We start from the raw sequence: 22,884 nt of genomic DNA on the forward strand, positions 1-22,884 counted from the left end.
TTTTATATGCATTTGTTTTTATCTCCATAGACTGCAGAGGCTTCCCTCCTTCAGCTGGCCTGTCTTTCTCATGCTGGTTCATGATCTGTAGGTTCAGCTCGGCCTTTGACTTTCACCCTGTGCGTCTGTTCACGGTTGTACGCCACATGTCTCGTGCTGAGAAGCAGTTCAGCTGCCTGTCTGTTAGTATTTCTGATGGCTGCTTGGTGATCTCCACTGAGGAGGAAACTTATCAATTCTTAGGTGAAAACGTGTTTTACATTGCAGTGGGCTTTATTGATTCTCTACTATATATTTATGTGCCAGTTTGCAAAGAAATAGACATCTTTAGATTAACAGTGATTGCAGTTTAAGGTTGATTTACGCTTTTGAACTAGTTTGGGTGGTATCATTTCTTAATTTGTTTATTGTGCTCGACAGACATGATGGAGACTGAGATGCAGACCCCCAGCACGTTGCCAGCCTCAGCGCAGTTTAAATGTTCCAAGCAGCTCATACCTGGTCAATGGCTCCATCTTTGTCTAGTTATGGCCAAAGGAATCAAGAAGAGCTGTCTAGTCACTGCATATCTGAATGGAACAGCAATTGGAATGGCGAAGGTTGATGAACAAAAATTGAGAGAGTTTTTATTTCTTAAATGCAGTTCACCCAGAAATGAAAATTCTGTCATTATTTACTCACCCTGATATTGTTTCAAATCTGTATGCAGTTATTGTTTTTGTGAATCTACACATTCATGGTGACCATGTCTGTTACGCTCCAAAGAGGAGCTTTTGGTCTGCTCCTAGCAAAAATCTATTGTATGACTTTCGAAGACATTGATTATGTTGCTCAAGTTGTGTGCATACTTTTATGGTGGTTATCTATTTATTTGTTTTGGTCATTTTTGGAACCATTGTCTCTATGAACTGCCATTGAATTGAAAATACTTTTTTGTGGTGAACTATTCCTTCAATGCCTTGAATGCTTGTCATAAATATTATGTAGCATTTACTGTCAAAATCTACCTGCCTCTGTTGCTCTCTTTGTAGATCAAATATATTCAACCGTTTCCTGGTCAGTGCATCTCAATGGATCCCTCTGCAGTCATTGATGTATGTGGGATTATTGGCACCCCGTCTCTTTGGAAACAGCATGCTGCTCTGGTCTGGCGGGTCGGTCCTACATACTTATTTGAGGAAATATTGAGTTCCGATCAGGTGGAGATAATTTATGGGCAGGGCACCAAATACATTGGCAACTACCTTGCTCTTAACTCCCAAGGTGAAAAAGATTGCTTCATGTATGAAAATTCTAGAACAGTTTTGGATTTTGTAGATATATTTGTTTTTATGTATTTACATGTGTTTTATTAGGAGGCGAGACAGAGAATGAGAAGTCACAAATTAGGATTGTCTCCCCAGAGAGGATTTCCTTTGCCATAAACACAGTGGTATCCACCATCACTACAGTTGCAGATATTAGAGACCAATACAATGAAGTGGACTGTCGTCTTATAGCCAAAGAGGTGCCAGTTAATTTATTTCTTTAGATGATATACTTAAAGGGATAGTTCACCCAAAAATGAAAATTCTCTCATCATTTACTCACCCTCATGCCATCCCAGATGTATATGACTTTCTTTCTTCTGCTGAATACAAACAAAGATTTATAGAGGAATATCTCAGCTCTGTAGGTCCTCAGAATGCAAATGATCTATATCTATGTGATTTATCTGTTTCTTACCCACACCTATCATATCGCTTCTGAAGATGTAGATTTAACCACTGGAGTCTTATGGATTACTTTTATGCTGCCTTTATGTGCTTCAAAATTTTGGTCACCATTCACGTGCATTTTATGGACCTAAGTGGAACATGAGCTGCCTCTCCGCTGAAGCAAAACTTGCGTGTCGAGCGTCTTTAAAGGAAACACCCCGGCATTTCATCTTTAATGCAGTTATATTTAATGTGTTATAGCTTTATTAAAGTTCAAATAATGAGGAAGCAGATGTGTAAATAACTACAAACTCCAAAACTGCCATTTCTCTGTGCAGTCAGTGCCTCTTTGAGTTGCGCGTATGTCCTGATCTAAGGGGGAGAGATTGAAACTGCACCCAGCTGAGGCACACTCTGTCGCGGGGACGCTCATCCCTTGAGCGCACGCTTAATTCAGCTAGATTATAACGTGATGGCTCATGACTTATTGAATCATAATACATGCCACTGTGCATTTCTTATTGTGAAGAAAATTGGCAATTCACAGCTTTATTAATAAGAGAGAGTTTGTTTTTTGTTAAAGATGGATTGAAGTGAACAAAAAGGTGAAAGAGGGTAGTCTTCGCCCGATTATACACTGCAACAAAATACGTTTTTGATTTGTTTTTGTTTTGGCTTGCTTTCCAATATAAATATCTAAAACTCCTTTAAAAGAACGTACATTTTCTTAGCTGCTATACTGCAGGAGAAAAAATTGCTATCTGAGAATGTTGAATGTAATATTAAAAATAAAAATATTTTAAAATATCTAAAAATCCTTTAAAAAAAGATGCATTCACCTGAGAAGCAGCACATAAGATATTTAGACTTGCTTTTAGAGAGTAGATCTTGAATGTAAGTATATTTTGTCTTTACTGCACTCGCAGAAGTATAACCAAGTGAAAAAATACACTTACATTCAAAATACTCTTATATTAAAGATACATTCACTTAAAGCAGTCTAAAGATCTTATATGTTGCTTCTCAAGTAAATGTGTCTTGTTTTAAGGATTTTTAGACAATTTTAAATGGAAAACAAGACAAAAACACTTGATAACAATAGGATTTTTTGCAGTGAAAGTTTTACTGAATTAAACTTATGCAGTATTGTTTTTTTGCTTTAATTCAGTGAATGTCATTTAGAGATATTTTTAAATGATGATTTTGTCCGCTTTATTGTTAGTAAGCACATTTAATACAACCTTTTAAGTCAGGGCTCAATCTGAATAATCAGTTAAGAGCTAACGATTAATCATTACAATAATCGCCGAATAGTTGAATAATCGTTCTAATAATCGTTAGATTAATCGATTATCAAAATAATCGTTAGTAGCAGACCTAGTGCTAATATTCACAGTCAGCCATGATTAAGTTATACCACGAACGAAAGACCAATAACAGGGTAGTTTTATTAGTGGCTGTTCACACCGAATGTGTGTTTTGTGTGCGTGTGCACTATTTTTAAATTGTTTTTCTATGTAAACATGCTAAATGGATGTCTCTGACAATTGTGCCACATCTTGCATTTCTTTTAGTGTGTCGTGCAGGAGCGCCTCGTTTTTTAGACACAGTAACAAGTTAAAAAGAACATCAACTGTTAAAAACATGCCGAGACACTCGCATTCTGTGATTTTAAACATATTTTTATGTACTATTCATTTCTTTGTGTTAAACTTTTTTAATGAGGTGAAAAATATTGACTGTACCTTTAAGTATTGTCCTCTTCTTTCACTAATGGATTGTATTATCTTGATTATTACATCATGATTTATTCTTCTGATATTTTGCTCACAGATGGGGATAACATCACGTGATAACTGCACTCCTGTCTTCCTGGCCCATAATCTCTGTCAGCACCTCAGTGGAACTGCTCGGACTATTGGGGCAGCCCTGGTTGGTTGTTTTGGTAAAAAGCACAAGTCCATTACCTTCTGCTCTCAGTTGCACAGCCTTACAGAGTGCTCATTGCAAGTAAGTTCTAATTGTTGTGAAACATCTGTCAGGCTGATTTCACACTTTGATTTCCAGGAGTAAGGACGTTCAGGTCATGTGGTGCTTCAAGAAGCTTCCAGTATGTTGGTGGACCTGCAGCCATTCTGAGCTTAGTGGCGATGGCCTCAGATGACGGCTCCTTGTATGCTGCTGTCAAAGTTCTGCTCTCAGTTTTAGAGACAAACCCTGTGATGGAGAAGGAGATGAAACGTACCAATGGCTATAAGGTAGCACTTGTCAAACACAGTTAGAAGGACAGTTTACCCAAAAATAAAAAAAAATCTGTCATCATTTATGCACCCTCATGTCTTTTGAAACCTGAATTTCTTTTTTCTATAAACAGAAAATTAGTTATTTGTAGCAGAATGTCCCAGCTGCTCTTTTCCATACAATTGAATGATGACCACAGTTGTCAAGTAAGATTATAATGATGTTAATTTTGATTTGTTCCTCACACAAAGCTACTGAATAGTTTGGACATTCTGCTAAACTTCTCCTTAAATGAAGAAAGAAATTCATACAGGTTAGGAACAACACACGGGTGAGTAAATGGTGACAGAATTAAAATTTTTGGGTGAACTATCCCTTTCAGAATAGATTGCAGTTCATAAAATCAAAGCTTTGGGTTTGACTTGTTTTTGTTGTCAGCTCTTGTCCTTGCTGCTGAAGATGAAGTCTCAGCTGATCAGCAGCAGAATTTTTCATGTCATTTTGGCCATAGTGCACACAACGGAGCTTGGTAGTGCCACTGTTCACATCCCAAACATCAACGCCTTCCAGGACATCCTTTGTGACTTTGAAGTAAGTTTTAGTTTGCTGTGGTATGTTTTGTCATACTACGATGTTATCTGCCATATTTTGTGGCAAAATCTTTTGAATTACACTAAATGTCACAAGTTTGGAAACACATTTTTCACTATTTTGAATAATTGGTTCCTGTGTTACACAAATGGAAGTATGACAATTGAGCTAGAGAGCAATTTTTATTTTATCAAAACTGTTACATTTGATATTGTTGGCTGATTTTCCTTAACTATCTGGTCCAAATCATCCATTAATTTTTTTTTTTAAACCTAAAATCTGTTTTTTATTCATTTAAATTTAGTTTAATTTGTAATGCTTTCATAGGCACAATTTACAGTATTTTTGTCTACCAAACAAATTTTAAGTTTGTCCAGACTTTTGACTGCTAGTGTACAAAGAATGACTTTAGTTTATTTTGTACTGTATATTTTTGCAATATTTGAAGATGCTAAATTATTCTCATTCAATTTGTTACAGTTGCAACGTTTGCTTTATTCATAGCAACTTTCTTTCTACTTTTTGTTTGTAGGTGTGGCAGAATGCTCCAGAAAATCTTGATCTTTGTGTTTTAAATCATTTTGTGAATGTCCTAAAGTCATCAAGGTATGGTGAACAGACACAGTATGTCAAGTCATTGTGATTTCACTTTTTGTGTGCAGCATGAAGTGATTTGCAACACATGGCTCAGTTCCTCTTTTTCAATCATGCACTAACCTTGTTACTGGAAACATGCTTTAGTGCCAATGGTGTTTGTTGTAGATACTTGATTTTGATGATCAAGATAATGATGAATCTGTCCATGTGTAGTGGGAGTCAACACAATGCTGAAGTCATGCACAGACTCAACATGATGAGCAAACTCTTGATACTACTGCATGATAACACTGTGACCCGTAGGAAGGTGTTAGTCATCTGTACCATCATCAAATCCCTCCTCGAGGAACATTTCAACACCACCGACATCAAGAGGCATGTTATTTTTTACAGTATGAGTTGAAACATTTGTTGCACAAGTCTAAATGTGAGGGGAAAAATTTATCAGTTACTTTTTTATTTTTTAGAAATTCTACTTGCCAAACCCTTAAACAGATCATATCATAAGCAATCAAATTTCCTTGATATTTTGAGATGAGATTATTGTACCATGAAAACCTACTGTAACTTTCAGAACTCAAAACCTCCTCTCCCAAGTAAAAAAAAGAAAACAATCTGTTTCAGCCGAGATGGGATATTTGCTAACCAATCATACTTTCAGTTTGAGTAAGGGACTTTTCCTGCATCTAGAGTCGTCATAATTTGCGCTGTAAATTTACTTAGCTGGATAACGTGAACATATTTATGCATTTAAATACAAATTATGCTATTAAACTTTGTAAAACTACTGGCTGCACCCATGGTAGTTTTTGATTATCTTCACAGATGCTGGCCAAGTTAGCCTATACAAGATGCCTTTTACTTCTGTCAGTGGAGACTTTTTTTTTCCCTTTTAAGATCAAGTTATTTCAATCTATATTTTTTTAATAAGAAAAAATGTCACTGTACTAAAAAGAGATAAGCACATTATAGTACACACCAAAAAGGAAAAAAAAAAACATAACTGTTAAAGCTTATGCAATGCTTAGCAGTTTATTATGTATTGGTTTATGTATGTTTTAGCTTATTGATTTAAATGAATATAAAGTGTTACCCATTTTACTAGTAATAAAAAGAACAATAAACTGATAAATTCACAGAATGCCTACCTCTTCAGACACTACTGCATCAGACAGATAAATACATTTGAATACATGACACAGTCACATTTACACATCAACAACCGCTATTTGGTGAGAAACTTGGCCCACCCAGTCACACTGAGGTACTAAGGAGAAAGCGGGATACAGTACATACTATATCCTAACATCAGAAGAACTAATGATAAGGGTAAAATGTGAGAAAGTCTAAACTTTTGCTGTTCCCAAGATTGGAAGGTTACTTTTAAAGTGTGATCCACTACACATTACAGAATACATGCTGTAAAATGTAATTTGTAACATATTCCGTTGGATTACTCAAGGTCAGAAATGTAATCTAAATACTTTGGATTACTTCATCAGCACTGGTAGATTCTTTCGCTTGTTTTGACTATGAAAAATGTGCCAGTACAAGAAGACAAAATACACGTTAAAAATACATTCTCTGAAAAACGCCGAAATATCTTATGTAGTGTTGCTTCTAAAACAAATAAAGTAAATTTATCTTTTTTTTTAAGGATTTTTAGATATTTTTACAGAAAAACAATACAAAAATTATCATCAAGAAGAAGACGTTTGCCCTAATATCAAAGAGAAAAAAATGCTGATCTAACGTGGATTTAGTGATTTAAAATATGTGATCGCGCCTGGTAACAGGTGCAGGTAAAATGGCTAGAAATAGCATTTTAGCTTAGCATAAATCTAAATGTTCACACTAGTTACACAAGGTTTATTTCTATTTCTGCTGCTCCAGATTTACTTTAAACATACTTCTCTGTCTGCTCATATAAATGTAACACATCTTAAAAAAAGTGTTTGCGTGCTGTTCAAACACTCTTTGGATCGCATCATTTATATGGATAAATGTTTTCCATATGAATAGACTAATAATAAATATTAAATGGAACAAATGACAATACAATGCAAAGTAATCTCTTCAGTAATAAAAAGTATTTTTGAATGTTACTGTTTCTGATTAGTAGAATACAGTTAGTAATATTTTGTATTTTAAATATGTAATCCCGTTACATGTATTCCATTACTCCCCAACCTTGGCAATGCAGACTTTGCAAAGAGGCTGTTATTGATGGGTAAGGCAGTTAATAAAAATATTGGACACAACAGAAAACTCACAGCTTGCGAGTAATTGAGCAAATGAAATGACTAAAAATCCCCTTTAAGACTCAGAGTTAATACATTAAAATAAGTCACTGTTATTTGCTTACACTTCCGTTTGTTCAATCAGGATTGGACTCTTCTTAGTTCACAGTCTTTTGCCTCCCACTTTGAACGAGCATGACACTTTTACCGATTTGGATTTTGATGATCAATCACAAGGTATCATTATTCATTAAAATACCTTAAATTGCAATAGCTTTGTTCATAATTTTGTAAATACATTTTATAATCTATGACTGTAGCTCATTCCTTGTATGCTCTTTAAACTCTATGCTGCTCTAGGTTGGATTCAGACACCTGGAAGATCAGTGTGGATCAGGAATCAGTTGCTGTCCATGCTGTCTTCTCTAATTACAGGCAGTCCTCTCTTTAGCAAGTATGTCAAGTTTGACAATGTAAAAAAAAAAAAAAAAAAGTCTTGTTCTCTTGTTTCCATGATCCCAGTCTGGTATGCTGATGTGTTCATATTTCTTGAATGGCAGTAACCAGGAAGAGGTTTTCTTCGCACTGGGGTCAGATTGGTTCCTCCTCTTCTTACAGGGCCACATCCACACCAGCACAGTGCTGCTGGTTCTCTCTCTTCTCACTCACTTCCTCGCTAATAAGAACATCCTGGCCAGGTTCAAGGAGGGTGTTTCACCAGGAACGTTAGTGGAGACCATGGACATGTCTACCAGTGTAACAGGTATTTACAGACTGCAGATAATAAGCTGCATTACTACATAGACATGGAGCAATCTACGAATTAAATGTCAAAAGTGTCCATCTGCATGGTTGCTAAGTAAAGCACCACAACAATTTAAGGTGCATTACTACACAAACATAGAACAATGTATAAATTAAATGTCAAAAGTGTCCATCTGCATGGCTGCTAAGTGCAGCACCACAACAATTTAGGAATCCCTTGGTATCCAACCCATGACCTTGCGGTTACTAATGTTGTACTCTACCAATTGAGCTATAGGAACACAATAGATTTAAATTAATTGCTATTGAATCTCTTGTGCATTTCTGATATGCTTTTATTGTCCCATCCTTCTCTAGATAATTTGAAGTCTTGTGCTTGTTCGTTTGAGTGTCTGCGCTGTATTTGTCCGGGGTTTGAAGTCTTGCAGAAACTTCTTGTCAGCCATGTTCACCTGCCTCACATTTATGGAGCTCTTGCTGCACTGCTTTTAGGAAGTTTAGACTTCCAGGTTCCTGCTGGACAGGTAATAGCTACATTTTCCTTACTGATGTAACTGTTTTATATACAGTACTGTGCAAAAGTTTTAGGCACTTGTGAAAATTGTTCCACAGTGAGGGTTTCTTCAAAAATAATGATGGTTTTGATTTATCCATTAACATCATACAAAGTCCAGTAAACATAAAAAAAAAAAAAAAAAGCTAAATCAATATTTGCCCTTCAGCCTTTGCCTTCAAAACAGCACAAATTATCCTAGGTACATATGGACATGGCAGATAAGATGTTCCAAGTTTATTGGAGAATTCTCCACAGTTCTTCTGTCTATTTAGGCTGTCTCAATTACTTCTGTCTCTTCCTGTAATCCCAGACTGACTCGATGTTCAGTGGGGGCTCTGTGGGGGCCATGCCATCTGTTGCAGGGCTTCCTGTTCTTCTATTCTGTTTGCAAAAGAAATATTTGGGAGTCTAAAGCTGAAGATATAAATAACCTTAATAACCTTAATAAATTAATCGTAAGACATTTTTTTGTGAAATATCTTATGTGGCAAAGACTTTTTGCAGTACTGTATAAATATATATAATTATTTTATTGATTTTTTTTCCTTTGGAATTTAAATGACTCTCCTCACTGATTGTAAAATGATGTTTGTCTTATTAAAAGTGTTTTGTTTCCTGGTTGATAAATGATGTGAGGGTTTATACTTGTGCTTTGTCCTTTTGGTTGCAGGTGGAAGTTGACCTGATGCTTCAGAGTCTGATTGACCGCTGCAGTGATGGAACTGATGGGGTTCAACTGTGTGCAGATGCAGCTTTTGTCCTTTTAGAGCTGATAAGGGTTATCATTACTAAGGTAAATAACACTAAGATGTTTGTTGAGTATACTGCAATAATGCTCAGTCATGATTAAAATCTACTAATCTTGAATTAATTCTAAAGTAGAATCTGTTGCTGGATCTTTAGCTTATTAACATTTTATATTTGAAATGTACTGCTAAATGTACTGGGATTAGATAATATAACATAACTTTATTGATACTGACTGAAGGATATTCAGGTGTTAACCACTATCTATAACAGTTGAAAACTTAAATCAGGAATAGCGCCACCTCATTTTCAAAATACGCTGCACATCCCTAAAAGATGTACAACATGCAATACCAGAATAAACAAACATGCTGTGTTCATGCTGTTGTTGATTCCATTTTATATAACTGGAATAATAAAAAATAAAAAAATTCCTCTACAGTTTTAATCCAAGTACTACATTATTGGTCAGAGTTTGTTGGTTTAATTTTTACAAGAAAATCTTCTGTTGAAACATTTCAAATTACTACAACAATATTTTCAAGATGTCAGAAATGTATTTCTGTAATCCTAGAGAATGTAATCTTTGACAGACAGTTAGGATGACTACAATCAGTTATTGCAAAGAGGTTACACAATCCTGTTACATGCAGGCTTTATCTGTCATCACAGTCATCGATGCAAGGCCTGTAAAACCATCTTTCTTCAGGATTTCTGTCATTCTTGTATTTCTCTAAAAGCCTGTAACAGGAAGTGCAGATGGCTGGGAAGTCCAGTACCCAGGTAGTGTAATGCAATTCCTCTGCCTGGTGCACAGTCTGTTTCCTCAAGACCCCCTTTGGACCTCCCCTGATTTCCTCAGCTCGCTGGCCAGTGCTATTTTCCCCTTTGAAATGCCTGAGGTGAGACTTTTGGGGACTGCACTTTACATTTTCTGTTCAACTTAAAAAATATACCCAAGAGACATTTTATTGCCCCTTAGGCATGTGGTACAGCAGTTTGGAGAAATATTACACATCTGATCTTCTCATACAGAGCTCTGCAGGTGTCCAGGGTACCAAAGAGAGCAGTGATGTGGGGGAGCCCTTCTTGCACTGCCCCTCCCACCCAGGCAGGAAGCAGGTGTGTGACTTCATCCGCATCCTCTTGATGGATAGCCTCATTAACATCTCTGCCAAAGATGGTCTACATCCTTTAATACAGCTGCTAGAGGTGAGGCATTTCTCAAATGCGAAAATGTAAAATATTGACATATTGACACCCTATTGCTAGGGTATTCTGGGTGGTTTGTAGGTGATTGCTTATTGGTCCAGGGCTCCATGATTTTTTGGTCCAAAGTTTAACACTTAACACTGAAGTGTGTCGTTTCTGCACCATCAGCGAAACCGAATAGAATTGTAAAAATAAACAATATTTTGAAACAGCTTTTCGAATACGCCCCCAGCCTGCCATTGATCAAAGAAACAGATTGTCTGGATGGGTCGCTCAAAACTAACAGAGGCATTTTTATTTTTTAATAAACAGTGTTTACAGTTTTCGAGAAAATTAACCTACAAAAGGCTTACGTATAGTTGTCTCTGCATGCTACGTTGGGATAGGAGAAAGTATTTTAACACCAAAAAATTTACCCACTTCAGCTTTCAAATTAGGGGTTTGTTCAAATCCCTACCCCCTAACATAATCATATAGAATATGCCGAAGTACATGTTTAATTTGTTTTCCCATTAAATATTATTTTTTAAAGAAAGGTACTTATATTGTAGTGTAGGATTCACATTGAACTGTTAAATATGTGATGCAGTGTAACGTGTCTTTTCTCCATAAGGTGCCACTCTTTGCTCAGTTTTCACGGTACTGCACTAGATGCACATTACTGCTCAATGAAGGACCATTACAAGTTGTTTATACAGCCTTGCCATTAGTGCACTGGTGGACTGTAGTGAAGATCTTTTTTTTTTCTCAGCATTGCTTATTTTAACATCCTGAATGTTTTGTTTTTAGTTTTCCCCAGATGGTGTGTCTCAAGAGCAGAGACAAAGCTTTCAGACTGAGATTCTGGAGTTTATGATGGACATCATCCACATGACAGGACAGGAAGAGGGCCAGTCCACACATGTGGCTAGAGATGGTAAAATATATCACTCATCATAAAAAGCTACACTGCATATCTTTGCAAAGCTGAACATAGATACTGGCAGGGGTCTAAAATAACTTTTTTTTCCACACCTGCCTATGGTGCATGAATTGAGACAATTTACCAGCTATGAAACTATGGTTTGCATTATTTTTAAATTAATGTATTTGTGTTCTCATTGCAATGGGATTATTTAGCTGTTTGTTTTTTTGGATATTTGTGACAAATAGCCTGTGTTAATATACATCATGATTTTGTTCGTCATATTCATTTTGATAGCTTAATACGAGAAATGATATGCAATCATTTTTTTTTCTTCTATTTGAATGAAAGTGAATGGCACAAGCAAGATTTTCTTAACAGATGCTCTTAACAGATTTTTATACCAAAGCAAACAGGAAGGGCTTATATTGTGTTGTAATTATATTATGACCTCAAACCCACCTGTCAGAATGCAAAAGATTTGTACATCATTAAATGTAGTATATGCTCTTGTAAATACACCTTTCACATAAAATCCCATTAACTCAATGTCCCGCTAAATTCTTTCAAGATCCATCCAAGTCCAAGCAGGAAGGAAAAGCTGCCATTTTGGTTGAGAACGTGGCATTCTTCAGTAAAAAGCTAGTGGAGAAACTCTATTCAGGCATGTTTGTGGCTGATCCAGAGAATCTCCTGGTCTTCATAGCAGAACAGATTGCAGTGGTGAGTTCATATTCTTGTTTCAGTCATAGCTTGTTATTGTTTTAAGCCTATGGGTAAATGATGCATAATGTGTCCATGGACTTTTTAAAAATGTTATTACCATCAAGATTTCAGTTCAAATTTAAATAAAAGTGACTCTTCACTATTTTATTTATTTATTTTACATTTTTCACCAATTTTAATTACCTTTTTCCATTCACCGTTTTATTTTAAAAGGTCCTGCAATATGACAAATTCATTTTAGGACAAGAATTATTACAAAAATACCAATATTCCATGTAGTCTCTCAATTAAAAAGAGGTCATAAAAGTTGCATTTATAATAATTATAAAAGAATGAGCAAAATGCTGTTTAAAATAGATTTAGGTGTAGTATTGCATGTCACACCGCATGTCCAAAATTATTTTATGTCAACTACCCTTAGACAAACCTTTGTCTATACTGTATGTTTGTATTGACATCAGGCACTGGAGAGAGTTCAGGGTCATCGGGAGATGACAGTCAGTGTTCTGTATAAAAGCTTGAACCGAGCCCTGCTGTACTTCTTGTCCCGACCCAGACAGACTCCTGTTGAGCAGGAGCTCATTATTCAAACAATTCACGTGTTACAGCAGCACTGGAATATAATTATGGCGACATACAATGCCAATGTCCACTTCATCAGCTGTCTCATGCACTGCCTCCTCCTCATCCGCTCTGGCAGGTGGGTTTCATAGTTGGTGTTATTGCAAAGAGTAGCGAACACGTGGTTTGCATGTGATCAATATGTTAATTAGACTGTTGTCACTGTCTTTCAGCTTTAGTGAGGGTTTTGGTTGTGAAATCCAAGAAAAACCTTCAAGAAACATCTGGAGGCACCTGTTCCCACACAAGAACAGCCAAGTGATGTCACAGACCAATGTCTCAGATTCAGCAGAGGGTCAGTTTTTCTTTTTCTGCTAAGCATATAAATTAAATAAAGCATTATGCTGCTTGAGGCCACATGTTACAGTGACTTGAACATGGATAAGGTGTGTTCCTAGGCATGACGCAAAGTGGTTAAATCAGTTTAACACTGCCTTGAGTGGCTTATTGCTTTTATAAAAAATGGCAAGGGAAATATTATATAAGACAACAATCTTCAACTGACAGTTAGTTCAATTTATTATCAATAATAATAAGCAATTCTTCTGCCAAGTAATACAGTTCATTGGTCTAACTATAAGTTTATGGTTGCCAAGCTATGTGACCGCTTGGCTCATTAAATTGTGATTGGTTAGGCCACATTCGAAGCGCATTCTACTTTAGCGTTGGAACTATCCATTTTATAATTAAAAGAAGAATTTATTGAATGTTGTTGTGATTCTTGTAGTGGAGTCGAAGTTGACGATGCTTGTGGAAAGCACCTGGAGTAAAGTGATGCAGGAGCGGCGACAGACGTTAGAGGAGGCATATAAGATCGACCTGACTGCTAAGCCAGCTGGCAAAGAGGGCCAGGTTTCTATGGGTGATGTCAGCCCTCTGTGGGAGGAGACAGCAAAGAAAGCCTGGCAGCTCTTTAAAGGTCAGTCACTGCTTCTTGTGTGTCACCCTTTGAGATTACTGTCAGTCATCATTTTTATCTTACTTAAATTGTGGTTGTATGTGGATGATGTATGAGAAGAGATTGTCACAGATTAATGGAGTATCTTAGCTGTAGCCTACACATTGCAGAACATCACACACAATTTTGTCTGCTAATTTTGAGTTCAGCAAATGAATTTCTTGTACACTACCAGTCAAGTTTATACTGGACTAGCGATAGACCGATATATCGGTTTTACAGATTAATCGGTGCCCATAGTTGTTTTTTGGAACTTTGGACTTTGGATAGTTGCAGATAGTTTTTTCATCATTTTGTCATTTCAAAATAAGAGTCCACGGTGTATTTTGGGCTTGTTAATACTTAAAAGTCCTGCATTATGCACCAAATCTTAATTTTTTTCTGGTTATTATTGAGATTTTGGTTGAACAAAAAATTTGCATCTGGGATTTTATACATTTTGGACTCTTTGTCTTTGCCCACCATAGTAAAGAAATATATATATATTTTTGACATTCTATAAATCCATTTGAAAAACTATTGGCCGATTAATCGGTTGTCTGACTTTCCCACCACCTTAGGTATCGGTATCAGCAAAATCCACTATGGATCGCCCTCTATACTGGACACAACTACTCATTCTTTATTATTACTGTTTTCCACATTTTATTATAGTAGTAAAGTCATTAGAACTATGAAATATTGCAATAGCATGTATGAAAATTATGTAGTGACCAAAAAGTAGTGTAAACAAAACAAATCTATTTTATATTTTAGATTGTAGACTAAGTAGCCATTTTTTAGATAACAGCTCTCAACCAACTTCATGAGGTATCCACCTGGGATGCTTTTTAAATAATATTGAACAGTATTCCCATGTGTGCTGGACACTTGTTAGCTGCTTTTCCCACACTGTCCTGACTGTGTATGTAGTTACATACTTAATGAAACTGAGCATTTTCTTTTCAGACTCTCAGAAGAAGAAAGTGATTAATGGTCACCAGAAGAGGGCAGGACTCAGCAGTGCATTGCAGTCGGTTCAGAGGAGGTTTGGGAAGGATTCAGTCCACAGATCTGAGGTAGGGAACCCAACTTATATTTTCATGTCTCGACAAGATGCATGTCCATAATTGTCTTGCTGTTTCACCTCAGTGCTCCAACTAAACTGCTTTCTATCAGTAATGCTGAGGCCATGTAATTGACAGACAGGAAGTGAGTTGCTTAGCATATGATAATTCCTTTACAGGTGGCCTCACACCATCCCAATGTCACCACCACCGGCAGCCGCCACCTACCCCGTGGCACTGTCTCAATTCTTTCACTAAATCAATTTGGATGATTACAGCTGAGTACACCTCAGTGGGCAATGTAATTGATATTTGTTAATTTTTTCCATGGGAACACTCACTAGAACATTGCGTTTGCTGTTGAAGGTTAAAGACGCTGTTATTGTTGTCTTTCCCTCCCGAAACGCAGCCCACATCATTAGTTCCCACCGCCGAAGACGTCGCCATCTGGAAAAGGATGCACAGAGATATTACTCAGGCACGAGGGCATGAAATTGCTGTTTCTTTGCAACTGCTGCTATCTTCGTCTCCGCCGCGGAAACGGGGCGGTAATTATAGGCAGTCCCGATCCGATGAAAACATTCATTTTGTCTTACTCTGTATCATATCAGCTTGTGACAGCTTATCAGCTGTCTTGATAAATTGGCCGCCTCAAAAACCTGCTGCTTGAAATTTTGTGCAAATTGCACACAGTTTAAGGGATTGTGAGTTCATCCTGGAAATGTAGAAATATGCGTTGTTTTTTTGTTTTTTGTTTTTTGTCTAGTCTTGTAATTATTAGTGTGTCTGAATTGGCCAATATTGGAAGCAGATAATATTAGGGCTCATTTTTCCAATGTAAACTGTACCTTTATCTATTTTTCTAGGTTACAAATAAAAATCAGTTATCCAACTTTTCAATAATATTATAAGCTATTTCGAAAATATGTTATTGAAGCATTAAAAAGTATAAATAGAAACTTCATTTAAACTGTTTAAAAAAAAAGAGACTATACAGTATAAATTCATAAAATTGGTCAAATTGGTTATCAGCCTTAATAAAATGTATTAACAGCCATCGGAATAGGCAACATTTTTATGTCAGTGCATCCCTAGTAAAAAATCTTTTTTTTTACTATAGTTCTTTTCAGTTATGTTACAAAGTTAGCTCACAAGATAAATTCACTATATGTGCATTTAACGGTCTTTTTAATTGCCGATTGTGTCCCTTGATCTTTTCTGTTGCTAGATATTTGGGACTATTTCATGATTTTCATCCGATGATTGATAAATCGCCCAATGCTCCAGCATTTTAAAATGTTTATTAAACATATGCAGTCTAATCCAGTAGCGTGTACAGCAGAGAACTAAACCATACAGCATAGTGCAGGGCAAACTTTCCTCCGGATTCATTTCAGATATATGCTACAGACTAATTATATCTTCATAATGGAAAGATAATTAACATAGCTAATGATCAAGTTAAGTTTATTACACATTCGCCAACAGCCTAAAATGAAGCTGACATTATGTTATGTTATCATCAAAGGTGGCCTTTTTCTGTGGAAAGTAATTAAAATGGAAATCAGTGTGATGTTAATTGCAGGGGGGATGCTGTTTAATGTGGCACACGTTCGAGGCCAATAAGTTTGCTGTTTGGTAAATGGAGTAATTAATGCTATATATTACTTATGATTCTCTAAATAAAGGAATGCGATTAAGCGATGATTCAGTGTTTATCTGTCAAGACAGGGCCGTAATTACTCCTGTGAACTTCTTAATCCTGCCATCCATTTGGCACACACAAATGCACAATTTTCTTCTAGTTTTATAACTTGTCACTGGAGTTGTTGTTTTTTTGTTGTTGTTGTTATTTGCTATGTCCCCCACTGGCACTTTTCTTGAATTATCGCAGGATTTTTCTCACTTTGCTGTGGCAAACAGCAAAGCAGTATGTTAGTGAAACAAGTAGATTGAGTTTGGAGAAATTGAATAACTTTTTTTCATTCCCGATGAAATATTTAATTTTTTGAAATTTTGTCCTCCAGAATTGAAGTTCTGTTGTTTAATTAGTTTTGTACAATGCCTACAAAAAGTGTTTACTCCCTTGAAAGTTTTCATATTTTATTGTTTTACAACATTAAACCACAGAGAATTTATATTGCATACCACTGATCAAAGTGGAAAAAGATTCTACAAATTGGTCCAAATGTATTACAGTTAATAAAAACAAAATTATTGTTTGAATTCGGTATTCACTCACTTAAAGTCTGTATTATGTTGATTGGTAACTCTTTACAATAAGGTTCTATTTGTTAACATAATTTAATACATTACATATCATGAATTAACAATGAACAGATATATTTTTATGGCATTAATATTGGTTATTGTTAATAAAAATACAGTTGTTTGTGTTCATAATGCATTTACTAATGCTTATTTATATAACTTTGAATTTTAAATAATTTAAATAATTAAGTGCTAAAAAATTAAAACTGATGTTAAAGAATACAATTTTGGTGTAAAGTGTTACCAGTGTATTCAGTATTTAGATGCACCTTTGGTCAAAAAGTGCCCATAAAAGCCAGATTAAATCCACTTTGATTCAAAACATGGAAAAAAATCAATGGGAGTGCGTTTTTTTTATAGGCACTGTATTGGTCATTAGATAGCACATGTGCATGCACAGTCAAAGAATGCCAATATTTGTTAGAATTATTTTTATACAAACTAAATTTTTAGCAATCATGGGTTTATACTTGTGCCTTAATAATTCATGGTTGTCTCAATATGAGCTATAATAGTGTTGGACTCCATACTCTCATAGTTCCCCCAGTCTCTGAACTGCCGTCTGTGTGGCTGTTGGATCGGCTGTAAGAGTACACCACTGTGATGATTGGTTTAATGAGCCTTTAAGTAAATCTGGATATGAGCAGGTTAGTGGTGAAGTACACAGGCTTCCTGAAGGGCTAATGCCTATCACTACAATAAATCAGCAGGACACAGAGCATGGCGCAGGGCCAGCAGCCACCTCACACTGTGCTTATATTATACTTTAAGTTAATTAGAGCACACTGAGGACTGTTGGAGACAGCTTTATTGTATGGTTAAATAGCCACTAGCTTGTTTTTCCCACATGAATGCAATTTGCAAAATGTTATTGTAACGGTGCAAACCTAAAAAGCTACAGTACATATAACTGTCCAGTTGTTCACATTACAATGTACCTTCATGTGTGTATGTGTGTGTGTCTTTTTGTTAAAGGGGTTCATGTCCAACATGGAAGCACACTGGCAAACTTGTGAGACCATTTTTGATGGCATGTTGAGGAGTCACACACAGGTTTATGGTTTAAAAAAATAAATAAAATACATATAATGTGTGTATATATATATATATATATATATATATATATATATATATATATATATATATATATATATATATATATATATATATTTCTTGGAACTGCTGTGCCACTGGAATCCATCAGAAGCAGTTTAATTGACTCATTGTGCTGCGCTCATTTTCTGTGTAGATGATTCACTGTGAAAATGAGCGTTTGGCTGTTCAGTGGCTAAGAATAGAAGAGGACCTACTCAGGGAGAGGGGCCTCTTCGGACCCGGGCCAGGAGTCTTCCTCAAACAGGGCTGGGTGCAGAACACTGCTGAAGGGCGCAACCGTATGCGATCACGAATTCGTCGAAAGCAACTACGCCGCTCCAAAAAGGTGAATCATTGCCATTGTACCTACCGGGTTCCCACAGTCATGGCAAACCTGTAAATATCAAGGGAGCTTAAAATTGTTATTTCCAGGCCTGATAAAGATATTGAAATTAATAAAACAGAGTGACTATTTGCATTAGGTGTAAATAGCACCTGCCACAGAGCTTGAATATTTGCACTTCAATAGTCTGGTGGAAACACACAAATCGAAGACTAACTGTGCCCCCAGTATCGCTGCAGTGGTGTGGGGTGTAATGACGTTGTGGATGTGCTTTTTATTGTGCGGATGACCCGGGTTTGATTCCGCATTTTGTCTCACTTTTTCCCATCCTGTTTCCTGTCTCCACTCTTAATATTTCCTTTAATACTACTTATAATAATACATAAAAATAAATATAAAGATTGATTTCCTCTCAGTGATTTGGTCACAGTTAAGGTCAAGGATTTGAGAGAAAGGTTTGATCCAGGTAAAACTAACCATGGTTTTACTATAGTAATATTGTAGTAACCATTATTTTTTGGTGGAAGCCTTAGCTTTAATGCAGTTAACCATGGTGTTACTACAGTTATGTGGTGTTAATATAGTAACCATGTTAAATTTTGAGGTTACTATGATTTCGGTGATATTTTGGTGATTTTGATGATGGTGATACTATGGTTACTGTAGTAAAACCATGGTTAATTTTTGTAAGGGAAGGTTAGGGTTAGGGCTAGGAATTGGTGTAGGGTGTCTGTTGAACTTTAAATAAACACAATAAACACTAACTGCAAAAACTAAGTGGTAGGGGTGTAAATAGTATCTGCCACTATTTGCACCGGGGTGCAAATAGCATCTACCACTATTTTCACTAATTGCAAATATTCTCTGCCATAATAAAATCCACATGGAAAAAAGTAATGGAATTTTATATTTGAATATACATTTTTCTATTTATGTTCAGCTCTAAAATATTACAACAGATAGAACTGCCCTCTGTGAGTGATTATTTAAATATATATATATATATCTAGCAATCACAAACAACTGGAAAAGTCATGGACATTTATTGGCCTAAAAGGCGTGGGAACCCTGTACCTTAGAATAATTTCTTAATGGAAATTATTGTTAGCATATCATTCTTCTTATTAGCAGTGAGGTGAGATACAGAAGACAAATGATTGTTTATTTATTTAGTTGCTTTTTTTTAAAAACAGATACCAGCACTGACTTCAGGCCTTATTCAGAAGAATCTTGTTGAAGAAAACAAAGGAATTACAGAAGTTACTGAGGCTGATTTAGGTATTTTATATACAGTGTCATTTTTTTTTTTTTACAACATTAATCTTTTTTTTAAATTTATTTTTTAATATGCAGCTCCAGCTGTATTTCCACATCTGTTTTAAAGCGTTTGTTTATTTCATGTGTGTCCCAGACCCCAGGATACTTTGTGAGGCAGGTCGTGAGGGAGAGGAGCAGCCTAGTTTAGACTGTGAACATTTGACCTTCTTCCCTGTACTGAACGAAGCCTCACATCTGTCCGAGGGTTTCTCAGAGTTGTGCATGGACACACAGCTCATTCTGCAGGAGCTGGTACCCAGTGAAGAGGTAAGAGCGAACCTATATTAATCTCAGGGTTTCCACTGCGATTAAAATTGTGATTTCCCTGCCTGGAAAAGTCACTGAAATGAGAATAAACAATAAAATTAATATACATTTTAATATAACATAAAGTTATATGAATGATCGTAGTTTTTCTCTGTTTCAAAATATTTCATTTTTATATATCATAATGCATATTATAATAATGTCTGAGTGTCTTATTGGACACATTTGTACACTAATAAGTAATAAGTATAAATACTTGCATATATTAATTCAAAAGCTTGGTACCTGACATCAAAACTGAAATCTGCTGCATTAATCTCTATGAAATTATTTTTTAAACATTCATATCAAGTAATCATGAATGACCGGAAAGGTCATTGAAACGTCATGGAATTTTACTGCTCAAATAGCATGGAAAGCATATAATCTCAAAGTATGTCATTAAAGTACTTTCTATTATTCATGAACTGCAATTTTTGCCTTACATCCTTGCAGCTTTGGTCAAGTTAGGGTGCGATATGCAAAAAAACATTCCTGTGCTTAAGTATAGACATCTGTAATCCCTGTGTGTGTGTGTTTGAGCCTGACAGGGCTCTTCAGCATTAACAGGGTGAAGAGTGCCTGACAGAAGTATTAATAAGGAACAGTAGGGGGTGATGTCTGCTGTCATGTATTCATTCAGTAGGTGGTGTGTGTCCTGCTGTGCTGCGTGCCAGCTGAACTGCCCTCTCCATACTTATTAATATAAAAATGCACACTGCCGACATCTGCATTCTTACAGTAATTCCAGAAACCATGTGATGGTTGTAATTTACAGGCACAATATCTTCAGAGGCTTAGCTTTTTATTTTTGCTCAAACAGGAAATAACTTCACAGATTTAGTATTAGGTATTAGTACTTATTCCTGTTGTATGGAACTGTGGCCTAGCAGTTAGAGCACATGTTCTGACTAATTTAGCCATGTTGCTCATGTGAGCAATGCAGATTCGAGTCCATCTCACATAATTTCCTGATCCAATTCCTCCCTCTTCTCCCCAACATTTCCTGTCATCCCTCTACTATTTCTATCAGTGAAAAGAGAAAACCATTGTTAAAATGTCAAAATAATAGGCTGTATCTGATGCCTGAAAAATGATACAGGAAGGCATCAAGTCACCTCCGAATCCATTGTTTACATAATATTCTGTCTACTAAAATGCCCTCATTTGGTCTAATTTTTGACAGTGTCTGATAGAGCAGTGTAAAGCAGTAATTTGGCTTATAAATGTCAATTTTCTTCTTTTTTTTTTTTTTTTTTTTTTTTACAAGTTATGATAGCATTATAGTCATTAGATATTAGCTTGGTTTATATCTTAAGATTCTAGACATTATGTGTGATGTTTTGGTGCCTTGGAAGCCTGTTTAAAACCATTTTTCTTACATGGTACCTTCATGCAAAAACACTGCCAACTAAGTCATTGACTAACTCCTCAGTAATGCCGCTGCCTTTGTTTTCGTACACAGCCATAGCATAGTCTACAATAGAAATGATGGACCGTTACATATACAGTATAACAATTTGTCTGGTGTGAAAACTCCCACTTTGCATGCCTCCTCTGACAGCCTCAAGTATGACCTTGCTGTAAATCCTCAACACCAGGCAGAATTAGGAGCGACTCAGGTCAGGGCTGATTCTGTTTTAAAGCTCTGTCTGAAACCAAAGCCCCACTAGGTGGACCATATATTTACACAAGGCCGTAATCAATTAGCGTGTTGCTATTGTCGCTGTGTCATTGATTAATTCTGGTAATAAACAGTGGGGCCCTCTCTCCATGCTGGTGAGGGGACGCTTGCGTGGAGAGGAGGCTCTGATTTGATTTGTATTAATTGTGGAGCGGCTGGCGGTGCGGCTGAACCCCATATGTTTTGGAGACGCGGATCCCCAGAGCCCAGAGCCACAGTGACTCAGGGCTGAGGCCAGGTGCAGCTGCTTGGTGTGAAATGAAGGGAGACAATACAATTAGCTGTGCATAATCGAGAGGTTTCGCGCGAACTCCGCCTGCAGACGATTGGCCCCGTTTCACAAACAAGCCATCCATTCAGCCTTTTTGCTTTTTCTCCCTTTAATTTTTGTCTCTCCACTATGTTGTTTAGATAATGAAGTAGTAACAGTGATCAATCAACACCAGGGTAGCGCTTCTTTGACACATAAGCCCCAGGGCACAATTTAAAAGGCAGGCTGCAGTGACACTTTGTACAACTGTTAAAAACTTTGTGTTTGCTTATTCATTAAATTTGGCTGCATGTAAAGCAAATTACCAGTATAACTTATTTTAAATGGTTCAGTGCCATACCATGCACAATACGGATTATTTTATAAGTTACCTGATACACATGCTTTTTTCTGTAATGTGTTTGAACCTCAGGTCAAAGCCAAGCACTGTGTGGTGGTCGTCAGTGGTCACGTGGTGACTGAAGGCGTGCTGTTGTTTGGGAAAGCTGACCTCTACATATGTGAAGGCTTCACACTGACCTCCACAGGAGATGTTTGCTGTAGAATCCATTATCAGACCAAGTAAAGCTACTGCTCTCTCTTAGCACTACTCTACAGCAAAATGTCTTTAGTGGCCACTCAACATCCACAGTACAATGGGGTCCAAAAATATGAGACCACTAGTGAAAATGCTTCTGTTTTGCATTATTTTCTAAT

At 36.4% G+C, this 22,884-nt stretch overlaps 1 protein-coding gene across 3 annotated transcripts in view; it reads left to right on the plus strand.

The window, feature by feature from the left end:
- The window catches only part of LOC127411902 (WD repeat- and FYVE domain-containing protein 4-like), a 63,512-nt gene that overhangs the window by 20,981 nt on the left and 19,647 nt on the right, over positions 1 to 22,884 (plus strand). For 2 of the 3 annotated variants that reach the window (XM_051647780.1, XM_051647778.1), the window contains exons 18-44: positions 31 to 243; positions 421 to 599; positions 1,032 to 1,263; positions 1,356 to 1,507; positions 3,531 to 3,642; positions 3,765 to 3,955; positions 4,377 to 4,529; positions 5,062 to 5,135; positions 5,340 to 5,501; positions 7,512 to 7,603; positions 7,727 to 7,820; positions 7,927 to 8,129; positions 8,489 to 8,655; positions 9,358 to 9,480; positions 10,175 to 10,336; positions 10,470 to 10,646; positions 11,436 to 11,562; positions 12,122 to 12,273; positions 12,738 to 12,976; positions 13,071 to 13,192; positions 13,625 to 13,816; positions 14,804 to 14,913; positions 18,148 to 18,225; positions 18,422 to 18,613; positions 19,804 to 19,888; positions 20,022 to 20,194; positions 22,601 to 22,749. In XM_051647780.1, the coding sequence (XP_051503740.1) occupies positions 31 to 243; positions 421 to 599; positions 1,032 to 1,263; positions 1,356 to 1,507; positions 3,531 to 3,642; positions 3,765 to 3,955; positions 4,377 to 4,529; positions 5,062 to 5,135; positions 5,340 to 5,501; positions 7,512 to 7,603; positions 7,727 to 7,820; positions 7,927 to 8,129; positions 8,489 to 8,655; positions 9,358 to 9,480; positions 10,175 to 10,336; positions 10,470 to 10,646; positions 11,436 to 11,562; positions 12,122 to 12,273; positions 12,738 to 12,976; positions 13,071 to 13,192; positions 13,625 to 13,816; positions 14,804 to 14,913; positions 18,148 to 18,225; positions 18,422 to 18,613; positions 19,804 to 19,888; positions 20,022 to 20,194; positions 22,601 to 22,749 (4,105 nt within the window). The remainder of the gene's footprint in view (positions 1 to 30; positions 244 to 420; positions 600 to 1,031; positions 1,264 to 1,355; positions 1,508 to 3,530; positions 3,643 to 3,764; positions 3,956 to 4,376; positions 4,530 to 5,061; positions 5,136 to 5,339; positions 5,502 to 7,511; positions 7,604 to 7,726; positions 7,821 to 7,926; positions 8,130 to 8,488; positions 8,656 to 9,357; positions 9,481 to 10,174; positions 10,337 to 10,469; positions 10,647 to 11,435; positions 11,563 to 12,121; positions 12,274 to 12,737; positions 12,977 to 13,070; positions 13,193 to 13,624; positions 13,817 to 14,803; positions 14,914 to 18,147; positions 18,226 to 18,421; positions 18,614 to 19,803; positions 19,889 to 20,021; positions 20,195 to 22,600; positions 22,750 to 22,884) is intronic. The other variant, XM_051647779.1, reaches the window with a different exon arrangement.

This window comes from Myxocyprinus asiaticus, chromosome 21 (assembly GCF_019703515.2).
Source record: "Myxocyprinus asiaticus isolate MX2 ecotype Aquarium Trade chromosome 21, UBuf_Myxa_2, whole genome shotgun sequence".
Lineage (NCBI taxonomy): Eukaryota > Metazoa > Chordata > Actinopteri > Cypriniformes > Catostomidae > Myxocyprinus > Myxocyprinus asiaticus.